We start from the raw sequence: 23,841 nt of genomic DNA, 5'->3' as shown, positions 1-23,841 counted from the left end.
AAAGAATATGAAGAAGATGCCACTTGAACTAGACGACAATTTTTGTTAGCTATCCACAAGGAAATGTCTGTCAGAGGGATTACTTTGTTTTTTCGAAATTGTACAACTCTGAAGTTATTTCGTTTATCCTGGAAGGTCATATTTTAAATACACTAGCTTTAATACCATCGGATATATGTGTGTAATTGAGTTTAGTAGAAGTCAATTTGGCCAATGGGAAACGGATTATTCAGAGAATCTTGCCTTCTCGTGGATTAGCTGCTCTATGTAATTATTCGCTGCTGTACTGTTAGCTACTAACGTTAGCTAGTGATAACGCCTGATAGTTAGTTAGCTAAATCGTTTAAGAAATTTGGGACCGTTGTGATAGTAATTTGAGGGAGGCTTTTACAAGATAACTTCTTTATTGGACGGAATACGACGAAAGTACAAGAATATAAATAACGTTAAATTAAAGTTGTTTCGAGCGAAAATGATTTTTTTTTAACCATCAGCTAGCATCTAGTTGACAGGGATATCCGTGGAAATTGGGTATGGTGTGAAATAACTTGCTAACGTTACCTACTTTCGATTTGTTTAACCATATAATTTAACATACCAAGTTAACGATGCGGGATTCAACAGGGAATTTCAGTGTTCTCCATAGAGCATGCAAGTTGGTCGTCCTTCTATGTTTTTTCCATATTTCGGTCACTTTCATTTTTTACGTGAGGTCGTTAGATTTTCGTTTTGCATTTGCGAAACACGACCAAACTGCATCAAAGGACACAGTACCTGACGCGTTTGAAACGAACCACTTTTCTGTAGACAACGTGACTACAATCACCAAAGAACTTGGAAAATGTCCTGACACATCGCCACTGCTTGGTAAGTATAACGTTAGCTGATATGTTGCCAAAACGAACAACATACATATTTAACCAACATAGCTTAATCAATGCGTATGGCGTAAACTGTAGACTCACTGGTGCATTGTATGATTGGTTGGTAGTCTTGCCAAAGTCTCTTATCAACAAACAATTATAAAAGTTGTTAGCCATGTCTGTCAGGCACAATCATTCATATGCTCTGATAAGGAATGAATAAAGAGCTTGGATTACATGTCCCTTAATTCTCTAACCTAATGTAAACTACAAGTTCAAAGTATAGATGAGTGCACAGCCACCAGTTATTTTATGACTGCTTACCCTGTAGGGTTTGGCATTTTACTTATTTATACAATAGGCCTATCTATCTATAGCCCCACTCATGCATTATTAATGCATAGCATAGGTCTACTGCTAGTGCTCTTGAATTCATTGTTTGCGTTAGCTTATTTCCACACAGGTTTGTTGTTGTTGTTCAGTGGCCTTCTCCTTTAGCTCAGATTAAAAAATTATTAAAAAAGAGATGTTTATGCAGCTGTGGCCCTAGCTGATCTATCCTTCTGCCACAAAACCCTGACTGCTCCAGAGGTGGGAGTCAGTGGATAACAGTGGTGTACTCGTTCTGCCCTCAGCAGTCTGGTAGATTTAATTGAAAAGCAATGGGGTCTTGGGGTTTAGGAACGTCAACCTCAAGGTCACATTACAGAAAACAATACAATAAGTAAACTATGTCATATATGTAGTATGACCTTCTTTTTTTGTATGGCTTTTGTAATTTGACCTACTGTTGCTACTTGTGTAAGTCACTGGTTTGTAGGAGCCATACTATTGTGTTTTTTAAAGTTACACTATGCATAAGTCACTCTGCCATTTCCTGGTTGCTAACATTCTAATAGTTCACCTATTTTCAGTTTATGTCCTATTTTCAGTTTATATGACAAAACAAGCAACTTTAGTGTAGAGCAGGTATTCCCAAACTGCGGTATACAATGCAATCGGGGGTACGCCAAATAATAATAATAATAACACATTTTTTAATTCTTCACATTTTCAAACAGTACATTTTGGGCCATACATTTGGGTGAATTTTTTTCTTGCCTGAGTAGCCTCGTTTCACTGCCGAAAATAAATAAAGTTAAACCATCTAGTGTAGAGCGAAATATCAACACAATGTCAAATAATTAACATCCAATCACATTAACCGTTACTCTCTCGTGGGAAACCTTCACTCTTGCGCAGACATTTAGAAATGAAACATGACAATTAAAAAAATATGCCACAGGAGTTTTTTGAGTGTGAATAAAGACAACTTTCGAGTAGTAAGACATGTATAAAAGCAACAGATAACATTAATATGAAGTGGCTAGAAGCATCTTATATGGTTAACTACAGAGTCGCTGGGACAGGCAAGCCCCATACTATTGTGGAGGACTTAATTCTTCCTGCTGCTGTGGATATGGCTGGAACAATGCTGGGGGAAAGGCCAAAAAAACTATACAAACAATGCCTTGGTCAAACAACACTGTTTCATGATGCATCAGTGACATGGCAGGAGATGTTTTGAAACAATTGCTGCTTTGCATACAAGCCAGTGAATTATATGCGTTAAAGCTGGATGAGTCAACAGACGTGGTGGGCCTGGCACAGCTCCTCGTATGTCTGTTACGTTTATGGGGGGAAAATTAAGGAAGACATCCTCTTCTGCAAACCACTGGAAACCAGGATAACATGAGGATATTTTTAAACTACTGGACAGCTTTGTGAGATCAAATGGACTTTGGTGGTGAAGATGTGTTGGTATCTGTACTGATAGCGCAAAAGCCATGACAGGGAGACGTAGTGGAGTGGTAACGCGAATGCAAGCAGTTGCTCCCGACACCACTTGGGTACACTGCAGCATCCACTGAGAGGCTCTTGCTGCCAAGGGAATGCTTGAAAGACGTTTTGGACACTACAGTGAAAATGGTTAACTTTGTTAAAGCAAGGCCCCTGAACTCTTGTGTAATTTCTGCATTATGCAGTGATATGGCCAGCGACCATGTAACACTTTTACAACATACAGAAGTCAACTGGTTATCAAGTGGCAAAGTATTGACACGTTTTTAAAAATTGAGAGACGAGCTTAAAGTTGTGTCTGACTGCTTGTGTGATGACTGGGCTATCTGGGTGACGTTTTTTCTTGCCTGAATGATCTGTATCTAGGGTTACAGGGACTCTCCACAACTATATTCAATGTGCGGGACAAAATTGTGGCTATGATTTAAGAAGTTGGAGCTCTTTTCTGTCTGCATTAACAACGACAACACACAGGTCTTTCCATTATTGTATGATTTCTTTGTGTGCAAATGATCTCAAGCTTACGGACAATGTCAAATGTGATTATAGCGAAGCACCTGAGTGAGCTGGGTGCGCAATTACACAGATACTTTCCCGAAATGGATGACACAAACAACTGGATTCATTGTCCCTTTCATGCCCTGCCTCCAGTCCACTTACCGATATCTGAACAAGAGAGCCTCATCAAAATTGCAACAACTGGTTCTGTGAAAATTTAATTGAATTAGAAGCCACTGCCAGATTTCCGTATAGGGCTACCGTATAGAGCAAATCGCGCTTTTAAGACACTGATGCCCCTTGCAACCACGTACCTATGTGAGAGTGGATTGTCGGCCTTCACTAGCATGAAAACTAACTACAGACTGTGTGGGAAATGATTTAAGACTGAGACTCTCTCCAATACAATCCAACATTGCAGAGTTATGTGCATTTCAAGCGCACCCTTCTCAGTAACCTGTGGTGAGTTATTCACAATTTCTGATGAACAAATGTTTTATATGTAAGATGGCTAAATAAAGAGCATCATTGTTATATTATTTTTTTCCCCTGGTCCTATAAGAGCTCTTTGTCAAATCCCACGAGCCGGGTTGTGACAGCAACTCACACTCATTCTTATGTTTAATAAATGTATCGTATAGTGTGTGTGAGGCAGGCTTACAATGATGGCAAAAAACAACATTTGAGAGTGCGCTGACCCTGGTGTTAGAGGGGGTACGCAGCTGGAGGTTGAATGTTTGAAGGGGTACGGGACTATAAAACATTTGGGAACCACTAGTGTAGAGAATCATTGTACCATCTAAACTGCTGTGAAATATATTTTGCATGACCAAAGATATTGTATTTTCAGCTGTGTGAAGCTGGGGCATAAAACAGGAAGTTTTTGTCAGGCAAAAACAACACTTAAGATCGGGTCGCATAGAAATGGCGCACATAGAACAGATATACAGCTTCTTAGACTTGCTTTCAATGAGTGACAGATTTATAACACCCTTTTCCATGTGAATTTGGTCAGGTCGCCCAAAAAGTTACATATTGCAGCTTTTTAATAAAACCTTTCAGAAGACATTGTCAGGAGAAAAATCAATTGCTGAAAACAGGAGATTGGATAACTAGGCTAGATTTCCTTCCTATGGTATAAACCTGCCCAGTCTATATTAGTCCTACGATATGATTTTAAACATTGTTTGTTTGAGCTACAGACTGCTTAACGGTGGCTGAGCAAGAGCGGACTTTGAGACACGGGCGGCTCCCAAAAACACCCTGGTCTCACAAACACCGCTCTAGCTCAGCCCCCGTGAATAACACAGATGTATGGTTGGTATCAGCGGATGCAGAAGAGATAGACAAATCCAATCTATTTGGACCCATCTATGAAAAGCTGAAACTCTCACGAACTAGCACATGTAACCAGTTTTGCTGTGTGGCGTTCACAAACCGCACGAGTCGTTAGAAGGTAAGCGGTTCTCTTACATGGAAGATCATAGGAATCCCAGGACATAGTGTCTATAATACTATAACAAAATTACTTAGTTGCTGTCACAAACTCCAACCTCCACACAGTTGTCACTGACTAGGTGGATATTCATTACCCACCAACAATTTCTGTACTTATAGTATTCTTATAAATTAGTTAAAAAAAGGGTTTGTTTGTTGGACCTTATTTGTCTTTTGACAATTGTCAATAAAACTCATGCAACTGTTTATCAAATTACTTTGTGTTCTACTTGTAGCCCATGTTGTCCTGAAAAGAAAATGGTGAAACACTTCAATATGAGGCTAAATCTGAGGGCAGAGAAAGCTGATTTAAAGAAAGTAGTGAAGTTCACTGTGGGAGGCCTGGGACCAATGGAGTTTTAGATTTGACTTGCTATTTCCATTGGCTCTACCGAATCATCAATTACCTGGGCTATTGTAGATATGGAGCCCTGACAAAAATGTATGACCTCTCCTCTCTCGTTCTCGTCCAGTTGGCCCACTGCGAATTGAGTTCTCCAACCCAGTCAGCCTGGATGTGGTAAGGAAGGAAAACCCCAATCTTAAGAATGGGGGGCGCTTCAAGCCCAAAGACTGCGTGGCCCTCCAGAAGGTGGCCATCATCATCCCTTTCCGCAACCGCGACGAGCACCTCAAGTTCTGGCTCTACTACCTCCACCCCATCCTTCAGCGACAGCAGTTGGACTATGGCGTCTATGTCATCAACCAGGTGGGTCCCTCCCAGCCGGCCCCTGTCTGCTCTCTGTCTGCATACAGCAGGATGGAGTAGTGGGAAACGCAGGTTAAAAGGTTTTAACCAGTGAGCAAGTCTCAGTGGAGGCAGTGCCCTTTTTTAATTAGGCTGTCTTAATGCAAGAAATAAACAAACGTGGTCTGTATATTTCAAATATAGGCTAGCTGGAGTTTACTGGTACCATAAATCACAAGTACAAGTACTTTCGCCATATTTTATTTGGGTTTTACTCTCTTTTTTTTTTTAAGCAGAATGTTTTAAGCAGAATGTGTTAGGCTGTGTAAAAACAAAAGGGCATCAAGCCCCCAAATTACAGGCTGTAATAGCAGCTGCCAAGACACTTGGCTCGTTGAGACATGCTGGTAGATTTGTGTGCTTATTGAGTAGCCTAACTCTTCTGGGACAGCGAACTTCAGTCAGATTCAATCTTGTGTTGCTTGTCAGGAAAGCTTTTTAGGCCCTTTTTTTTTGTCAAAGGTTTGACGTGTCTTTCATTTTCAATAAAGGAATTTCTTGCTTTCCAGTCAAGAGAAAGAGTAGGCTAGCATCCAAGTAACTGATGCCTCCCTTATTTTTAAGAACTCCTACAATTTGCAGTAGTCCTTTGTGTTCCCGTATATATGGGAAGAAATCAGATCTTTAAAACGTAGTGCCAGCATTTGTCTCTGCATCTGTTCTTTGTCCATGAGCAATTTCCTTTATTTATTCATAGTGTTTGCACAACCAAGAGACTATCACCGAACACAAATGGACGTGGCGCAGAAAACGCTGAAAGCCACACTGTCTATCTCTGTCACTTGAAAGACCTGCGAGAATATCCCCGCCTGGAAGCCTCTTTTTATCCTTTCACGTTCACCTGTTTCTTTTCATCAAGATCCTTTATTGGAATAATGGAACACTCTTTCTTTGATGTACAACAAGGTATAGAGTTGTTTACAGACAACTAAAGGAAGAATTCAACAAGGGTTGTTCTTCAACTTTCATGCACAACATTTGGGGAACCTGGCCTGGACACACTTCCTGTCTTTTCTAGATCGAAGAACAGTCAGTAGGCCTAATTTGGGCCATTTTATTGTGATCATATAGGCCTAGTTTAGTAGGGCTGGGAATTGCCAGGGACCTCATGATACGATATCATGAGACTTAGGCGCTCATACGATATGTATTGCGATTCTGTACTTATTACGATTTGATACTGTGATTTCTATTGCGATTCGATGCTATTGCTCTGTCTGCTGTCTGCTGCAGAGAGACCAGAGAGCCACGAGAAAAACTAGTTTTGATCAATCATGGTAATGAAAGAGCTGAAAACAAATTGGATCCCTATTTGAGAACAAGCTATTAGGGGATAAAAAGTGTCATTTTGGTGCAGGTACAGCCAACTAGCGCAAAAATAATATTCGGATATGTAACTATCAATTTTAATGTTTTACTTTTAGCATTATTGTTTAACGTATGTAGTTACCTGCTCAGGTGATATCAAGTCTGTTTTTTTTTTTTTTTTCAATTTTTATTTTATTTTACCCCCTTTTCTCCCCAATTTCGTGAGATCCAATTGTTAGTAATTACTATCTTGTCTCATCGCTACAACTCCCGTACGGGCTCGGAAGAGACGAAGGCCGAAAGCCATGCGTCCTCCGAAACACAACCCAACCAAGCCGCACTGCTTCTTAACACAGCGCGTCTCCAACCCGGAAGCCAGCCGCACCAATGTGTCGGAGGAAACACTGTGCACCTGGCTACCTTGGTTAGTGCGCACTGCGCCCGGCCCGCCACAGGAGTCGCTGGTGCGCGATGAGACAAGGATATCCCTACCGGCCAAACCCTCCCTAACCCGGACGACGGTAGGGTAATTGTGCGTCGCACCACGGACCTCCCGGTCGCGGCCGGCTGCGACAGAGCCTGGGCGCGAACCAGTGCGATGCAGTGCCCTAGACCACTGCGCCACCCGGGAGGCCCATCAAGTCTGTTTTTTAAATATATTTTTTCATCAACAAAGCACAGTTCTACACTAGTTTGACAGGCTCTTGGTGCAACATGGTGAATATCATGTTGCTTCTAATCAGTTTGTCTCCACAGAGAAGTATCTAGATGGCTACTAGCCAACGCTTTTGATCAAAGACTGACAAGTTGACCATAGAGTAGTGATCATGATAAGCACTTAGTGCCACAAGTTGGCTCCTCAGTTTTGACTACTATAATAGCTACAAACTGGTCTGGTTTGTTGGTTGTTATCAGTGGCAATCATTAGCCTGAGTGGTGCCACTATAGGGCCCTCTAAAATCAATAACTTTTTTTGCGTGATTCATTTTGTTTTTTATTTTAATTTTTTCGCTTTCTCAGTTTTAAATTTTCCTGGTAAAATGTATTTAGACTTTTTGTAAAAAAACAACAATGTTTTATAGAAAAACAACTAAATTGGATGTTGTAAGTCTACAAAAATGCTTAAACCACATCAGTATTTTTCTCCACTCATACAGGAGTACTTTTTTGGTTGTTGAGATTTATTGTTGAGATTTATCAGGGGGTGCTGCAGCACCCCTACTTCCGACGGCTATGCCTCAGTAGAAACATGAGGCCACAGATGGGCAGAAATGTGTTTTTTCACTATTTCAGTGTGGGAGTGTGTGTTCTCATTGAAAGTGTTAAGACTATATTCTCACAGGTATGGGGATTTACTACGTGAATACTGGAGTTGGCCTCAAGGGTATTTGGAAATCAATCTGGCAAAAGGACAAACTGGAATATGAATACCACTGCACAGCCCAGAGTTGAAAATGTATTAGTTATTGGGTTATCTAATCACATTTCACACAAAGGCTGACCTGAACGTAGGATAACGATGTCTATCCTTCTCAATATCCTTCAAGTCATCAACACTGCCTGGGATAAACCGAAATCACTTTTGAACATTTCTTGACAAGCCTAAATTAATACGGTCATACAGGACCATATTGTAGATTAAATCTGTTCCTATTTGTTAAAAAAACGTATCAGTTAGGTGTAGTTTAATGATCCATTTAATGACATGGTTCTTTGCAGATGTAGGTATTCTTGGCTCTTGGGAGGCCGGTACTGTTTTTCAGCTTGAAGGCCTAATTGACTCTTTGTTCACATCTCATGCCAGGACTTGTTGCCTCCCACCCACCAACATGTTGTAGTGTAGACTGAACGCCCCACCTAGAACGTCATACGCAGCAAATACATGGTTCTATTTGAATATATAATACTTATATATATATTTTTTAGAGTATACTCTACTCTGGTCTCCAACACAAGTAGCAAATTGGTTCAAGATGTCAGGCTTGACATGGTGGTGTCCACTGCAAAGAAAAGTAGCTTTAATGCCTGCTATTATACTAATGAGTCAATCTGACTTTTTCCGTAGTCGAGTCACCTAGCTATTGCTAAAGGGCCCTTCAATGCTGTTAAACACAATTATTGGGTCTTTGTTGGAATTCTACTCAATCTTTCTGTTTCTCTCTTCTGTTTCTCCTTTCCTTTCCTCTCTTTAAAAAAAAAAGTATTCCTCGTTTCCCTGCCCCCTTGCTCAAAACGCCTCCCCTTTTGCATGTCAGGCGTATCTGGCCAATGGCTGTGGTCGCTGGAAGAGGAGAAAATTGTCCCCTGCTTGCTCTGGCCAATTGCGTGACCCCATGGGCTGATGGGGTTCTACTGGTAATGTGTGCTTCTTTTCTCTTTCTGTCTCTTTGTCTCTTTCTGTCTCTTTCTCTCTTTCTCATTATTGACTGAGATAAATCTATTTTGGTCACATGCACTTCTGAAATCTTCTACACTTGCTTCTTTCTGTCTCTGCAAATGATCCATACCCTGTATGCAGATGATGCTGTCATGCACTGTAGGAGAGGGGGATGCATCACTTGGTGGAGGGGAAACAACACACTCCCAAGAACAAACACACTCATAGACCTCCTTAGCGGATGTTTATTTCAGACCGTAGCAGATGTCTCAAAGTTTATTTTAAATCAGGAATCATATGACGGTCTCTTTTATCGCCACAATGTGTAACATGACATGTGACTGACAACAAAGTGCTTCAGCGGAGAACACTACTTACTGAACATTCATTCAATTGTCGGGACTCCTGTACAGATTACATTAACTGTGCTGCTTCTTGGCATCACACACCCTCGTTCTGGTTTTCCTGCTCTGTTTAAGTGAATTCTGTTTTTTTTTTGAAGAAGAAGAACACTAGCCATGCTTTTATTTGATGCAATCGAAACAAGGACTGAGGTCATGTTATTAGGAGGTTTCATCTGCCCCATTTTTTTTGTTGTTGAATATTTTAGACAGTTTTTGTTCTATGGGTATTCAAGCAGACCTTTTCTGGAGGACCATCAGATCAAGCCATTGACATATGAGACGTGTCCATTGAGAGGCACTTCGCCCACATTGAAGGCACACTGACACAGAACACGATGCTCCCGTTCTTTTGCCAAAGGACGCCGCACAGAGAATCATCCCAGTAGAACTACATCAGCCCTGGTAACCCTGCCCTTTTTTTCAGCCTGAGAAGACAAAAAGAGAAAAAAAGACAATCCCACCAGCATGAACAAATACTACGGTACTTACTATTGAATTGTATAGTAAACTCTAGTATACACTGTAGTATCCCTCGATCATGTGTAATACTTACTATAGAATGTTGTAGAATACAATAGTAAATACTACAGATAAGTACTGTAGTAAATACTTCAGTAATGCCTGCAAAAACACCACCGTCTGCAAAAAAAATACTTTTAAAACTATAGTAATACTACAGTTTTGAATTTGCATATACCCTGCTTATTGCACACTCCATATCGCAATTTGTGCCACCAAGTATAGACCATTTGTGTTCCCAGTAGGTTATAGAAAAGAGCAGAAGCGCTTTCCTTAAGGAGAAAGCATCCACTTCAATATCAAAGATACTAAAACCAAAACACTAAATATTACAGTAATGTCTGCAAAAACACTACAGTAAATACTACAGTATACTACTATACCAAAAACACTACATTATTTATTGAGGTGTGTATATACAAAAAAATGTACTACAATATTTATACAGTAGTTAACTGTAAATACTACCGTATTCACTGTAGTGTTTTTACAGACAATAGTCTGCAAAAACACTACAGTGAATACTGTAGTATTTATACCATAGTGTACTATAGTCTTTGTTCATGTGGGCAACCTATCCATGTTCTTGAGCAATCCTCTTACAGCTACATCGAGTCACATTAAATAGCTGGGCGTGCAAATCTTTGATGACACTGCATCAGCAACACAGAACATGAATTTCAATGAAAGTTTGTAAGTAGACACACTGCTGATTTCAAGGTAAACGCATGTTTTCCAGCAAACAACAAGATGCCTACACAACGTCAAAGACAAACGACTCTCCTGTATTGTAATCGCCAATGTTTTCCAGTTGTCCAAACCTTCCATTTAAACAAGTCTGGTACTGTTTCTGACACGTTTGCATTGTTAATCGCATTATAATAGATAGCCGCCTGGATGCTTCAGTTTAGCCTTAGTTCTGGTTTGCGCTTTAGTCCCATGAGACATGGGTGGCCAACCAACTAATGAGGACCAGAGTTTCCTACCTTTGTCTAGACACTCAAAAATAAGTATTTTCTTTCTACATGATTCACCTTCCAATTCTAACCCCATATTCCCTCCATTCACACACTCTAGGACGGTGATGAGGTCTTTAACCGCGCCAAGCTCCTCAACGTTGGCTTCTCGGAGGCCCTGAAGGAGTACGAGTACGGCTGCTTTGTGTTCAGTGACGTGGACCTCATCCCCATGGATGACCGCAACACCTACAGGTGCTTCAGCCAGCCCAGGCACCTGTCTGTTTCCATGGACAAGTTTGGCTTCAGGTAAGCCAACGCTCCCACGGATAGCCCTGGAATTGTCTGTCTCTCCAGTTCACTGCCCAGACATAGTACCGACACGAATGAGCGTTCACACACACACACACACACACACACACACACACACACACACGGGAGTGTCCACATAAAAGCTTAAAGAGCACCTGTGGGTTCTATGACGTTCTGTCCGTGTCACTCACTTGAACCCATTAACTGCTGAATTACCACTGCACTTATAGAGCTAACAGTTGACTTTGCTTGATGCTGCTTATCGAAAATGGACTTTGTCATCTTTTGTTGTTGAGTTTCTGGTTCTGGCTGTCTTTACCTCCGTAGCTGTGTAGAGACTTTTGCAGTAAGCAGTGCAAACCAAGCCATTCACTGGGCTATAGTGATGGAGTCAGTACTGCCACGGGGGGGTGAAATGTTGAATGATGCCAGCAGCACAGGTGACAGTTGTTACTAAGGATTTCCTTCTTCCTTATTGTTCACGTGACTGATCAAAACCAGGTTCTGTAAAACAGCAGGCCACATATAAAGTGTCACTTGCCAAAGGAATGCTGTTTTATTTAATGTATTCTTATTAACTTCTTATGGCTGGGGGCGCTATTTTCATGTTCGGGATGAAAAGCGTGCCCAGAGTAAACTGCCTGCTACTCAGGCCCAGAAGCTAAGAGATGCATATCATTAGTAGATTTAGATAGAAAACACTCTGAAGTTTCTAAAACTGTTTGAATGATGTCTGTGAGTATAACATAACTCATATGGCAGGCAAAAACCTCAGAAAAAATCCAACCAGGAAGTGGGAAATCTGAGGTTTGTAGGTTTTCAAGTCTTTGCCTATCCAAGATAGTGTAAATTTGGTCCGATTGCAATTCCTAAGGCTTCCACTAGATGTCAACAGTCTTTAGAACCTTGTTTCAGGCTTCTACTGTGAAGGGGGAGCGAATAAGAGCTGTTTGAACCAGGTGTCTGGCAGAATGCAATGAGCTAAATCAGGCGCACGGCCGTGAGAGCGAGTTGCGTTCCCTTTCATTTCTAAAGACAAAGGGATTGTCCGGTTGAAACATTATTGAAGATTTATGAAAGAAACATCATAAAGATTGATTCTATACATCGTTTGAACTGTAATATAACTTTTTTGACTTTTCGTCTGGACCTAGTGCTCGCGCCTTGTGAATTTGGATTTTTTAAACTAAACTCGCGAACAAAAAGGAGGTATTTGGACATAAATGATGGACTTTATCGAACAAAACAAACATCTATTGTGGAACTGGGATACCTGGGAGTGCATTCAGAAGAAGATCATCAAAGGTAAGTGAATATTTATAATGCTATTTCTGACTTCTGTTGACTTCACAACATGGCTGGTATCTGGCGTGTTTTGGTCTGAGCTCTGTACTCAGATTATTCCATGGTGTGCTTTCGCTGTAAAGCTTTTTTTGATATCTGACACAGCGGTTGCATTAAGGAGAAGTATATCTATAATTCCATGCATAACACTTGTATTTTCATCAACATTTATGATGAGTATTTCTGTAAATTGATGTGGCTATCTGCAAAATCACCGGATGTTTTGGAAGCAAAACATTACTGAACATAACGCGCCAATGGATATAAATATGAACTTTATCGAACAAAACATACATGTATTGTATAACATGAAGTCCTATGAGTGCCATCTGATGAAGATCATCAAAGGTTAGTGATTAATTATATCTCTTTCTGCTTATGTGACTAGGCACTGACCTAACATAATCACATGGTATGCTTTCGTCGTAAAGCCTTTTTTAAATCGGACACTGGTGGGATTAACAACAAGTTTATCTTTAAAATGGTGTATAATACTTGTATGTTTGAGGAATTTTAGTTATGAGATTTCTGTTGTTTGAATTTGGCGCCCTGCACTTTCACTGGCTGTTGTCAAATCGATCCCGTTAATGGAATTTCAGCCGTAAGAAGTTAAATGAACAAAGGCTTGTTTCTCCATACCTCTGACAGTAAGACAAGTAAGCATTTTTATTGCTAATGCAGGAGGCGGTGTTGGAAAGATTGGAAAGCGCTTAGCATATCATTTTATTTAGTAGTAAACTGTCCCTCATTGGGACTTTATTTGCCTTGAGTCATGTGTTTTGAATAGCCTGCTTCATCACTTACAATGTGCTCACTGGCTTCAGAGGTCTGCCGTCAGAATGGCTTAAATACTAATCAGTTTAGCCTTGTGTCACATAGTGTTCCGTTTGCTGCTCTGTTTTCTGACTGTGGAGGAGGAAGTGGGGTCCAGTGACCAGTAGAGCAAACTCCAGTTGGTTTAACTGTTGCTCTACATGTGTAACACCGTTACATGTCAGACAGGGAGGAGCTCTCTGATGCTAGAGACTGTATCTTTATCTTTGATAAAGGATTTGGGAGCTTCTCCTCTGTTGTGATACACAGCTCTGGGCCGACACAGCTGTAGACCTTATGTTTGGCTAGGCGCTGATCTACAGTCAGTTTGGCTCTGTTGCCTGCTTCTGATGTAAGATTTAGATTGGTAAGGTAAGCTGACCCCAGATGTGACTTCATAGTGCTGAGTTCCGCCTGTGTACAGGTCATAGTACAGGTCTCTCAGCTTGTAACTGGGCTTTTATGGGCATCCTCTCACCAAACCCTTCCCTTTGTTGCACACACAACAGCTTGTATACTGTGTGTCATGTTCCTTGAAGGGCATGCAGCTCACCAAGCATCTGGATTCAATATCCAACAGGATTTTGGCAGGGAAATCCGGCTCCAGGAAAGACGCCAAGCTCCCCTTGTTGGGTAATTTGTTCGGTGATTAAGTCCCACAATGGATTAATGCATTTTATTTTATTTTTGTTGATTTTCTTAATTGTGCTGACCTTTCCAATGTTAGCCATAGGATTCAAAGAATGTCATTATAGCCGAGGCTAATTCGGTGTCCAAAATAAACAGGAAAGTGAGGCAAGGCTAAACAATGGTGCTTCAGTCTCTTGGCTCCATGTTTCCCTACAGTACAGAGAGCCAGCATGTAACTTGCAGAAGGCAGTGATGCAAACCGAGGAAGAGGGTTTTTCTGCAGCACCTCATCTGCTAGGCAGATACTTCCTCTAGCCTTGAACGTAAGCCACTGTCTGCGGTTTCTGTTAGTCATTTACCCCTTCCTGCGTGAAAAAAAAGATTAAACGCATAAAATAATTTCTTGTTGCGTTTTATAAACGCAGATCTAAAATACTTATTGTAATTTCTGCTCCCCATCAGACAAAATTTGTGCTTCAGTTGCACTTCTAAACTCGAATGAGAATTGAAACTGCATTCTATCAGCAGACAGCGCTTCTTTTTCTCCCCGGTACTTTTCTTGGTGTAGCCAGCCTATTTTTTTTCTGGTAAAATGCAAGATTAACTTTAAGGAAAACATTAGGAAATGTAGCTGGCTGCATTCTTTTTATGATAGGCTTAAACATTAGAAATATGATGGCTGTGCATCAACAACAACAAAAAGACCTTGCTTTTTCATTTAAAAGCTAATTTACTGGTGTGGCTGCCAACCAAATAGCGTTGCACTTCTATTGTCATCTGATAAAAATGAAGCCATTATCTGCCGAATGTGTTGCTCTAATGTATTTTTCTGTGAATGGAAAAATTATAGTTGCACGTTCCTGATCACTATTGAATCAAAAAACAATGACTTTCACTGAAAAACCATCCTGTGGCTATTTCCAAATATCCCAGTATACGGTATACTGCCCAAGTCTTGTTTAAACTCTAATAAACAAATCCAAACTTCTACATTTAATTTCTCTTTCTGCTCTCTCTCTCTCTCTCTCTCTCTCTGTATCTCTTGCTCTCAGATTGCCGTACAACCAGTACTTTGGAGGCGTGTCGTCAATGAGCAAGGAGCAATTCCTCAAGATCAACGGCTTCCCCAACAACTACTGGGGCTGGGGAGGGGAGGACGACGACATTTTCAACAGGTCAGAGTCCGCACAGCCACTCTCAGACAAATGTCTGTGGCTCATAGGAGGACTTCATGTAAAAAGCAGATCATTCATATTTATTGGGTAAAGTGATAGCCAAGGTTTCACATGAACATATTTTCTTGAGTGAGCAATGTTCAAACTCTATCACATGTTGAAACCCTGTTACACGGACCTAGTTCTTGTCATTCGTCAGTGTGCGGCGTTGTGTTTTTAGCCCTACTTTTTGCATTGTTCCAACTTGCCCCCAAGGGTGCCCTTGTATGCCACTACTACCATTTGCTCTTGAAGGAAATGATGTATCAGTGAGTAGCATCCATTTCAGCTGAGGCGCTGTCACAAGCAGATGGGACACCCAAACAAACTTCTCATTTGTGAGGAGGAGTATGTGTCCTGTCTCTGAGACATTCCCGGAACACACCCCCCTCCAGCTATCTCTGTTTCTCCAGTTTCTGAACGATGCCAACAGCACACAGTTGTTACTGAGGCTTTTTTTCCTTATTTTTCACGTGACTGATCAAAACCAGGCTCTATAAAGGAGTAGTCAAGAATCAGGCAAAAAAAAGGAAGCTATATGTAAAGTTTTACTTGCCAAATGAATGCTGTATTATTTAGTTTCTTCTTATTAAATGCACAAAGGCTTGTTTCTCCTTATCTCTATCAGTTAGACAAACAAGCATTTTAAATCGCTAATGCAGAAAGCAGTGTTGTGAAGATTGGAAGGAGTTTGGCATGTCATTTGAATGTAACTTGTGTACCTTATTTGTCTTGAGTCATGTGTTTCGAATAGCCTGCCTCTAGACTATCAACGTGCTGACATGAGCAGCACTGGCTTCAAAGGTCGGCTGTCAGAATGGCTTAAATGCTTTTCAGTTTAGCCTTAGGTAGCAATGCTGTGAGCGTTGGACTATTTGTTGCTTTGTTTTCTGACTATGGAGGAGGAAGTGGGGTCCAGTAAACAGTAGAGCAAACTTATTTTTTCTTCTCCATACTATAATTTGACTATTAGATGTTCAATGTTTCTTTAGAATAAAATGTTTTTAAAAATTTGTATCAAATCAAATTTTATTTGTCACATACACATGGTTAGCAGATGTTAATGCGAGTGTAGCGAAATGCTTGTGCTTCTAGTTCCGACAATGCAGTAATAACCAACAAGTAATCTAACCTAACAATTCCACAACTACTACCTTATACACACAAGTGTAAAGGGATAAAGAATATGTACATAAAGATATATGAATGAGTGATGGTACAGAATGGCATAGGCAAGATGCAGTAGATGGTATAGAGTACAGTATATACATATACATATGAGATGAGTAATGTAGGGTATGTAAACATTATATTAAGTGGCATTGTTTAAAGTGGCTAGTGGTACATTTTTACATAATTTCCATCAATTCCCATTATTAAAGTGGCTGGAGTTGAGTCAGTATGTTGGCAGCGGCCGCTAAATGTTAGTGGTGGCTGTTTAACAGTCTGATGGCCTTGAGATAGAAGCTGTTTTTCAGTCTCTCGGTCCCTGCTTTGATGCACCTTTACTGACCTCGCCTTCTGGATGGTAGCGGGGTGAACAGGCAGTGGCTTGGGTGGTTGTTGTCCTTGATGATCTTTATGGCCTTCCTGTGACATCGGGTGGTGTAGGTGTCATACACCACCCGATGTCACAGGAAGGCCATAAGACCTTTGAAGCCAGTGCTGCTCATGTCAGCACGTTGAATATTTGTTTCACAATATTAAAACGAATTCCGTTTAACGGGCCTTAAAATAATGTCAAAGCAACACTAACTAGGGACTTATGGTGAAAATGAGGAACATGTCAAATGATGCTGAATTTTGGCACTTAAGCATGTTTTTATTTATATATTTATTTAAATATATGTATGTATGTGTTTAAAATATTAAAGGGACGGGTTTGGGATTAAGTTCTCTCTACATAACATATACTGTGCCTCGTTAACTTCTGCATTTGAGACATGGGTAACCCAATAGCTTCACTATAGACCAGCCAAACTGAACACTGTCTCCAGAACTGAATTATAGATGAACTCCACACATACTGATGAATGCCCAACAGCACAAGGTGTTAAGATGTTGTTGTTTTTTTGTCTCTGCTGCTTTTTGAGCTCTTTGGCGTGTTTGCTTGATAAGTCACCGTATCCATTTTGATAGGGATACAGTAAACAATGGCAGACAGGATGTGTCCAGACATACTCAGTTATTCACTGTGGTCTGGAAGCTTTTATCAGCTGTGACCCTGAACCATGCTACACAAACAAGCAATTTCCAGTGTCGTTACACCAGAGATTCTGGATATAATGATGAGAAGCCTATGTTTTTTTCCCTCAAAGTTGCCGGGATGTCGCGTGCATCACACTTATAGCAGTGCACTCATATCAACCTAAGCATTACAAAACTTCTATTAGATGAAATAAGCCTTATGTATCAAAATAGCAATTCAGTTTTATATTTTAATATAATTTGACACTCATTGCACCCCCAATACAAAAACTCCTCACTTGCTTAATAATGAATGATCTGCTTAACGTGGACAGATTTTGGGCAGAGTAAACCCTCTCGTTTTGCCTCTTCCTCTCTGGTTACACCTATTGAGTTAGGCAATAGTGCACTATTTGCATCTCTTGCACAGAGGCTACTGAATGAAAACCAAATAACCTGTTTTACTTCCTTTCACATCTATCCTACGTTTTCTTTGACTTTTTTAGGTTTATTTCACTAGTGTAAGAAAAACGTGCAGATTTTCTCCCAGGTGTAAAAGCTGTTGTAACCGCGTCCCACAGTGTTTTAGTTAGACTGGTGGTCTGACTCATGCTGCTGCTGTGTTTTAACAGGCTGAACTCCAAGGGGATGACCATCTCACGGCCCAGCGGAGCCGTGGGGAAATGCAGGATGATCCGCCACAACCGGGACGGTGGGAACGAAGACAACCCACAGAGGTGAGGTTCCGACTCCTGCTCTCAGGGGCTCTATTTCCATGTATAATGGTACCCTCTCTGGGTTTGTTCACTCCCTTTCGCATGAATCTAGCCAAATTGGATTTAATAGGAGTAAGCAATAGGTCCACCAGGGGATGTAATGATTCAACGATACGCACCGGTCCCTGATTTTTCAAACGTTTAAGGTACAAGTGCATCGGTCCGTGGACTCCAAACTGATCCAAATGTAGCATGCATCGGTCAAAAAAATAGATTCAAGCGTTTACGGGTCACTAAAATGTTTAGTTCATGTTAGGCCTACATTCTGTCTCTCTTCCAAAATCACCTTCTTTTGGGACAACTGATACGTCCTCTCCTTCAGTGTCGAACTGCATGTTACTGTTTTGACATTAGAGGTCGACCAACTATGATTTTTCAACACCTATACCGGTTTATTGGAGGACCAAAAAAAGCCGAAACCAATTAATCGGCCGATTTTCTTTTTCTTTTTTTATATATATATTTGTAATAATGAGAATTACAACAATACTGAATCAACAATTAACACTTACATTTTTTTTTTTTAGCTTAATATAATACATAAAATCAATTTAGTCTCAAATAAATAATGAAACATGCTCAATTTGGTTTAAATAATGCAGAAACACAGTGTTGGAGAAGAAAGTAAAAGTGCAGTATGTGCCATGTAAAAAAGCTAACGTTTAAGTTCCTTGCTCAGAACATATGAAAGCTGGTGGTTCAATATTCCCAGTTCTTCAATATTTACAATTAAGAAGTTTTAGGTTGTAGTTATTATAGGAATTATGACGCGTCGACTATTTCTCTCTCTACCATTTTTGTATTTCATATACCTTTGACTATTGGATGTTCTAATAGGCGTTTTAGTATTGCCAGTTTATAGGCTTGAAGTCATAAACAGTGCTGTGAATCAACCATTGCTAAGAGCTGCTGGCAAACACAGTAAAGTTTGAATGAATGCTTACGAGCCTGCTGCTGCCTACCACCGCTCAGTCAGACTGCTCTATCAAATATCAAATCATAGACTTAATTATAATATAATAAACACAGAAATACGAGCCTTAGGTCATTAATATGGTAAAATCCGGAAACTATCATTTCGAAAACAAAACGTTTATTCTTTCAGTGAAATACGGAACCGTTCTGTATTTTATCGACAGGGTGGCAACCCTAAGTCTAAATATTGCTGTTTACATTGCACAACCTTCAATGTTATGTCATAATTATGTAAAATTCTGGCAAATTAGTTCGCAACGAGCCAGGCGGCCCAAACTGTTGCATATACCCTGACTCTGCGTGCAATGAACGCAAGAGAAGTGACATAATTTCCCTAGTTAATATTGCCTGCTAACATGAATTTTTTTAAACTAAATATGCAGCTTTAAAAAATATATACTTCTGTGTATTGATTTTAAGAAAGGCATTGATGTTTATGGTTGGGTACATTCGTGCAACGATTGTGCTTTTTTTTGTGAAAGAGCTTTTGTTAAATCATCACCCGTTTGGCGAAGTAGGCTGTGATTCGATGATAAATTAACAGGCACCACATTGATTATATGCAACGCAGGACAAGCTAGTTAACCTAGTAATATCATCAACCATGTGTAGTTAACTATTGATTATGTGAAGATTGATTGTTTTTTATAAGATACGTTTAATGCTAGCTAGCAACTTACCTTGGCTCCTTGTTGCACTCGCGTAACAGGTGGTCAGCCTGCCACGCAGATTCCTCGAGGAATGCAATATAATCGGCATCCAAAAATGCAGATTACCGATTGTTATGAAAACTTGAAATCGGCCCTAATTAATCGGCCATGCCAATTAATCGGTAGATCAATGACTGTCAACTAGAGGTCGACAAGTCATTTTGCATGCCAGACAACCCCATCCAATATCAGTAGCCTACATTTGGATCGGGTTGGGGATCACTTCGATCTTAAACTTTTTAATCCATACTAGTCTCCCTCATGGCTCAGCTCAGGTGCCTACATAGTACGTACACCATAGACATATTTCATTTACACACACACACACACACACACACACACACACACAGAAGTCCACTCAGAGAGGCCCAGCTCATGAGCTCCATCAGCAGCAGATTTTAATTTAGAATGGAAAAGGAATGTGTTTATGCGACAAATGAGTGCATCGAATAATTCTCTAATCGAATCGTTTCAAACTAAAACATATCGTTCCTGTATCACATCGAATCGCCTTGAAAGAGAAAGTTGCACATCTCTAGGTCCACCTAGTTTCAGCTATATTGGTTTCACTTATCCAGCTCTATCAGATCTGTAAAGGAGAGCAGAAGAGAGGGAACAAAAGGTGTGCACAGTTGAACACTCCCCAGGCTCGCCTTGCCCTCGTCACACAAGGATCCAGTCACTCACTACTGTTTCCCTTGACGTCATTTCTCACGAACACTGGATGACTTGGTCAGCTCGGCCATTCTTCTCTGTACAGAAGCAAACTTAACACTGCAATAAAAACCTCAGAAGGCATTGACGTGCAATAGAAGCCTGGGCAAACATTGACGTGCAGTAGAAGCCTCAACATCCATAACAAATGTGGTCATTATCACACTGGGCCTCAGTGCTCCATCAGGGCTATTGATTATCTATTGATCAGCGGCGGCAGTTAGCTAGACTGTATAGCGGATTACTTTTCAGTAGCACTTTGATTTGTTTGATTGTCGTGGTTAAATTTCTTGAGTAGCGTTTAATCAAGTAGTGTATAACAAGCAACGATTTTTGTGAAATCCAGAGGAGATGTTTGCCATTGGCTGCACCTTAACCACAAAAAAAAAAAGACATGGTTCTTCAACCACGTCATTGAATTGTGGTTGAGCTGTGTTTTTTCGTTCCAGGTTCGACCGCATCGCCCACACCAAGGAGACCATGAACAAAGACGGCATCAAAACCCTGTCGTACAAAGTGGTGAAAGTGGAGAAGGATCAATTATACACCAAAATCACTGTGGACGTGGGGGAAAAAATGGCTCGGCAAACCAATTAAAACCTGAACAGCCTTGACAACCAATTTGCCACTGTGGTGGATGCTGTAACCAAATGTGCCTTGACACTATAAATAATCATATGCCTTGGACTCTTTGGACAATGGAGAATGACTGATCTAATCAGCAAACAAACATGTTCCCCAATATTCCCTTTATTTTCGGCCTTTGCACATCCGATGGTGAATTGAACTGGGATTCCAGCGTTTCCATCATAGGATCCTTAAATCGTTGACACCAGGAATGAGAGTTGACATTCCGTACATTGACACACTGTCGGGGTCCTATCAGGCTGATATGGCCGCCACTCTCTACCTGGAGACGGCTGCTGAGACCAAGTCCTTTGTGAGCCCTTTTGTCTTGAGGGGGAGGTTGTGAAATGTCTAATTGATTGTCCTATGCATCGGGGACTCTCAAATAATGCGTTTTGTCATATGCATCTCTTTGCAATACTGTGGATGTTGTCGGGCCAAAGATGGAACTCTGCAATTCGGAGGTCAATAACAAACAAAATCACTTAGGTTTTGTTAAGACAACCAATCTTAAAGGATTTTTGTACTTTGATGTTCCATCAAGATTTTGAACTTACCCCAAAGGGCCTAGAATTCCAAAAACAAATAGTTGAAAAGGCCAAATCCCATGATATTTACGTTAGGCATTCTAATTCTCACTGCTAAGGGTCCTTAAACGAAAATATTTGGGTATTTGTTTCGTTAGTCTATTGTTGATATAGGCCTAAAATGTTTTGCATGTCAGCAATCAAGTTTTCAAGATGTATAACTTTCGAAATACAGCCAGTATGATGCATTTTGCATCATATAGTTTTTAGGTGTTTTTTTGTTGAGTATTTTGAACTATGTGAAAAGCTCTCTTGAAAGTGTCTCTGCTGAAGCTCCCTTCCCTGTGAAGACCACCATTCAAGGTAGCCTGTAAGGAGGCCTCTCCCTAGTTGGAAAAAGAGGCACCTGAATGTATTGCCTGGTGGTGTTGTGATTGTGTGCCCTGAGGTAAAATGATACTGCGCTGTTGTCTATGACGAGAGTCTGGTGTTGTGATTTTGTTTTTTTAGTCTGAGATGGGGGGATGGGGGGGGGGGCTAAAAATAATCCTCTTGTATTCATTGTATGTCTTTAAGGAAGTGTGAGGGTTAGAAAACTTTATTTTTTGGGGGCCTCGATGTAGTAACCAAACCACAGGAGGTTGGTGGCACCTTAATGAGGGAGGACAGGCTCGTTGTAATTGCTGGAGCGGAATGGGGGGGGAATGGTATCAAACACTTGATTTCCATGTGTTTGATGCCATTCCATTTGTTCCGTTATGGTTATTATTATGAGCCGTCCTCCCCTCCGCACCACATGCCACCACGGGTCCTTATCGTTCCTCATATACATTGAAAACTACACAAGATTGTGCGCTATGAGGCATGGCGTTGCACACGTACAGTTAGTAACTCCAATCTTATTGAGGAAAATAGCCATTGCGATTTCTGACTGGAGAATAGATATAACAGTGTGATTGTCTGTCCATACTTAGGCTTCCATGTTTGCCATTCCTCTTCTGACAGAATTAAGAAGCAATCAGCCCTCGAAGAATCTGTAAAATGACAGTCTTTTTTGCCTTAACCAAATAAACTTGAAAATATAAATGAATTGGTCAACTTTGAAACATTAGGAGATATGGGTGTACATTAACCGCTAAAGCTAAGTCAGTAATTCCCTAGCTGTTCCCCAAAAGTGTTTCCCAAGATGCTGTACTATAGTTAGCCGTTTCCCAAGATGCTGAACTATAGTTAGCCGTTTCCCAAGATGCTGAACTATAGTTAGCCGTTTCCCAAGATGCTGAACTATAGGGTCTTTGGGCCCGGTCAAGAAAGCCACATCACAGGCTTATTCAACTATGGTGAAATGTTGCAAATAGAAAATCCTTCATATAGAATGAGCACAATGTACATAGCAAATAGAGGTTTGTGTCAGCTCTATGCAACACATTTCTATACTCAAAATGGGGAGTGTTTGCCACATTGAATAAGCCTAAGGAAAGGCCTAGTCACCACATACCTCCTCACTCTGTCTGGTGGCTACGTACAGACACTCGAAGACATGGGAGTAGTCCCATGATGTGCAGTCTTGCTATTTAAGCCTGGCATGCAGGGCTGCATTATGTGCAATGCATAGCATTATATACTTCTCTCAATCCACCTAAAGATTAATTTTCAAGGTTGAAAACCAGTGTCTTTTATAGGTTGGCTGAAGCCAGGTTTGTTTCTCCTAGACAATGGCCTTTGTTGAGAAAGCCAGCATTATGTATGCCAAGTGTGAATTCAGTTTGTTTTACAATAGTTAGCTGGCTAATCTGTAAGGCTTCTATCTTTTTACTTTTCATGTTTTCCATTATGATTCAATGTATGCTTGTGATTTCTACAAATGCATGTGTCTTTGTATGTCTTTTTCTGGTTTAACAATTTCATTAAAAAATACATTTCCTGGTTTGTGGGAATGTTGGTGAAGATGAAACAACTCATGTTTAGGTCATTAAAATCTTTAATTTATGTAAATGTCTTCT

At 40.5% G+C, this 23,841-nt stretch overlaps 1 protein-coding gene across 1 annotated transcript; it reads left to right on the top strand.

Annotated features, from left to right (window-relative positions):
• LOC139581188 (beta-1,4-galactosyltransferase 1-like) lies at positions 1-23,827 on the top strand. The gene is made up of 6 exons (XM_071410682.1): positions 1-867; positions 5,171-5,406; positions 11,131-11,318; positions 15,161-15,283; positions 18,142-18,246; positions 21,134-23,827. The coding sequence occupies exons 1-6, from the start codon at positions 609-611 to the stop codon at positions 21,279-21,281; spliced, it is 1,059 nt and encodes a 352-aa protein (XP_071266783.1). The 5' UTR covers positions 1-608; the 3' UTR covers positions 21,282-23,827.
• The last annotated feature ends 14 nt before the right edge of the window (positions 23,828-23,841 follow it).

The sequence above is a fragment of the Salvelinus alpinus genome, chromosome 7, assembly GCF_045679555.1.
Source record: "Salvelinus alpinus chromosome 7, SLU_Salpinus.1, whole genome shotgun sequence".
Classification (NCBI taxonomy): Eukaryota; Metazoa; Chordata; class Actinopteri; order Salmoniformes; family Salmonidae; genus Salvelinus; species Salvelinus alpinus.
Note: the sequence above shows the minus strand (reverse complement) of the source record. Positions and strands in the feature narration are given on the sequence as shown.

Bases quoted from the DNA above. Each gene is read 5' to 3' on its own strand.
- LOC139581188 (XM_071410682.1), top strand. From the start codon at position 609: ATGCGGGATTCAACAGGGAATTTCAGTGTTCTCCATAGAGCATGCAAG. The intron at 868-5,170 runs GTAAGTATAACG...GTTCTCGTCCAG, and splicing joins TGACACATCGCCACTGCTTG to TTGGCCCACTGCGAATTGAG. The intron at 18,247-21,133 runs GTGAGGTTCCGA...TTTTCGTTCCAG, and splicing joins AACGAAGACAACCCACAGAG to GTTCGACCGCATCGCCCACA.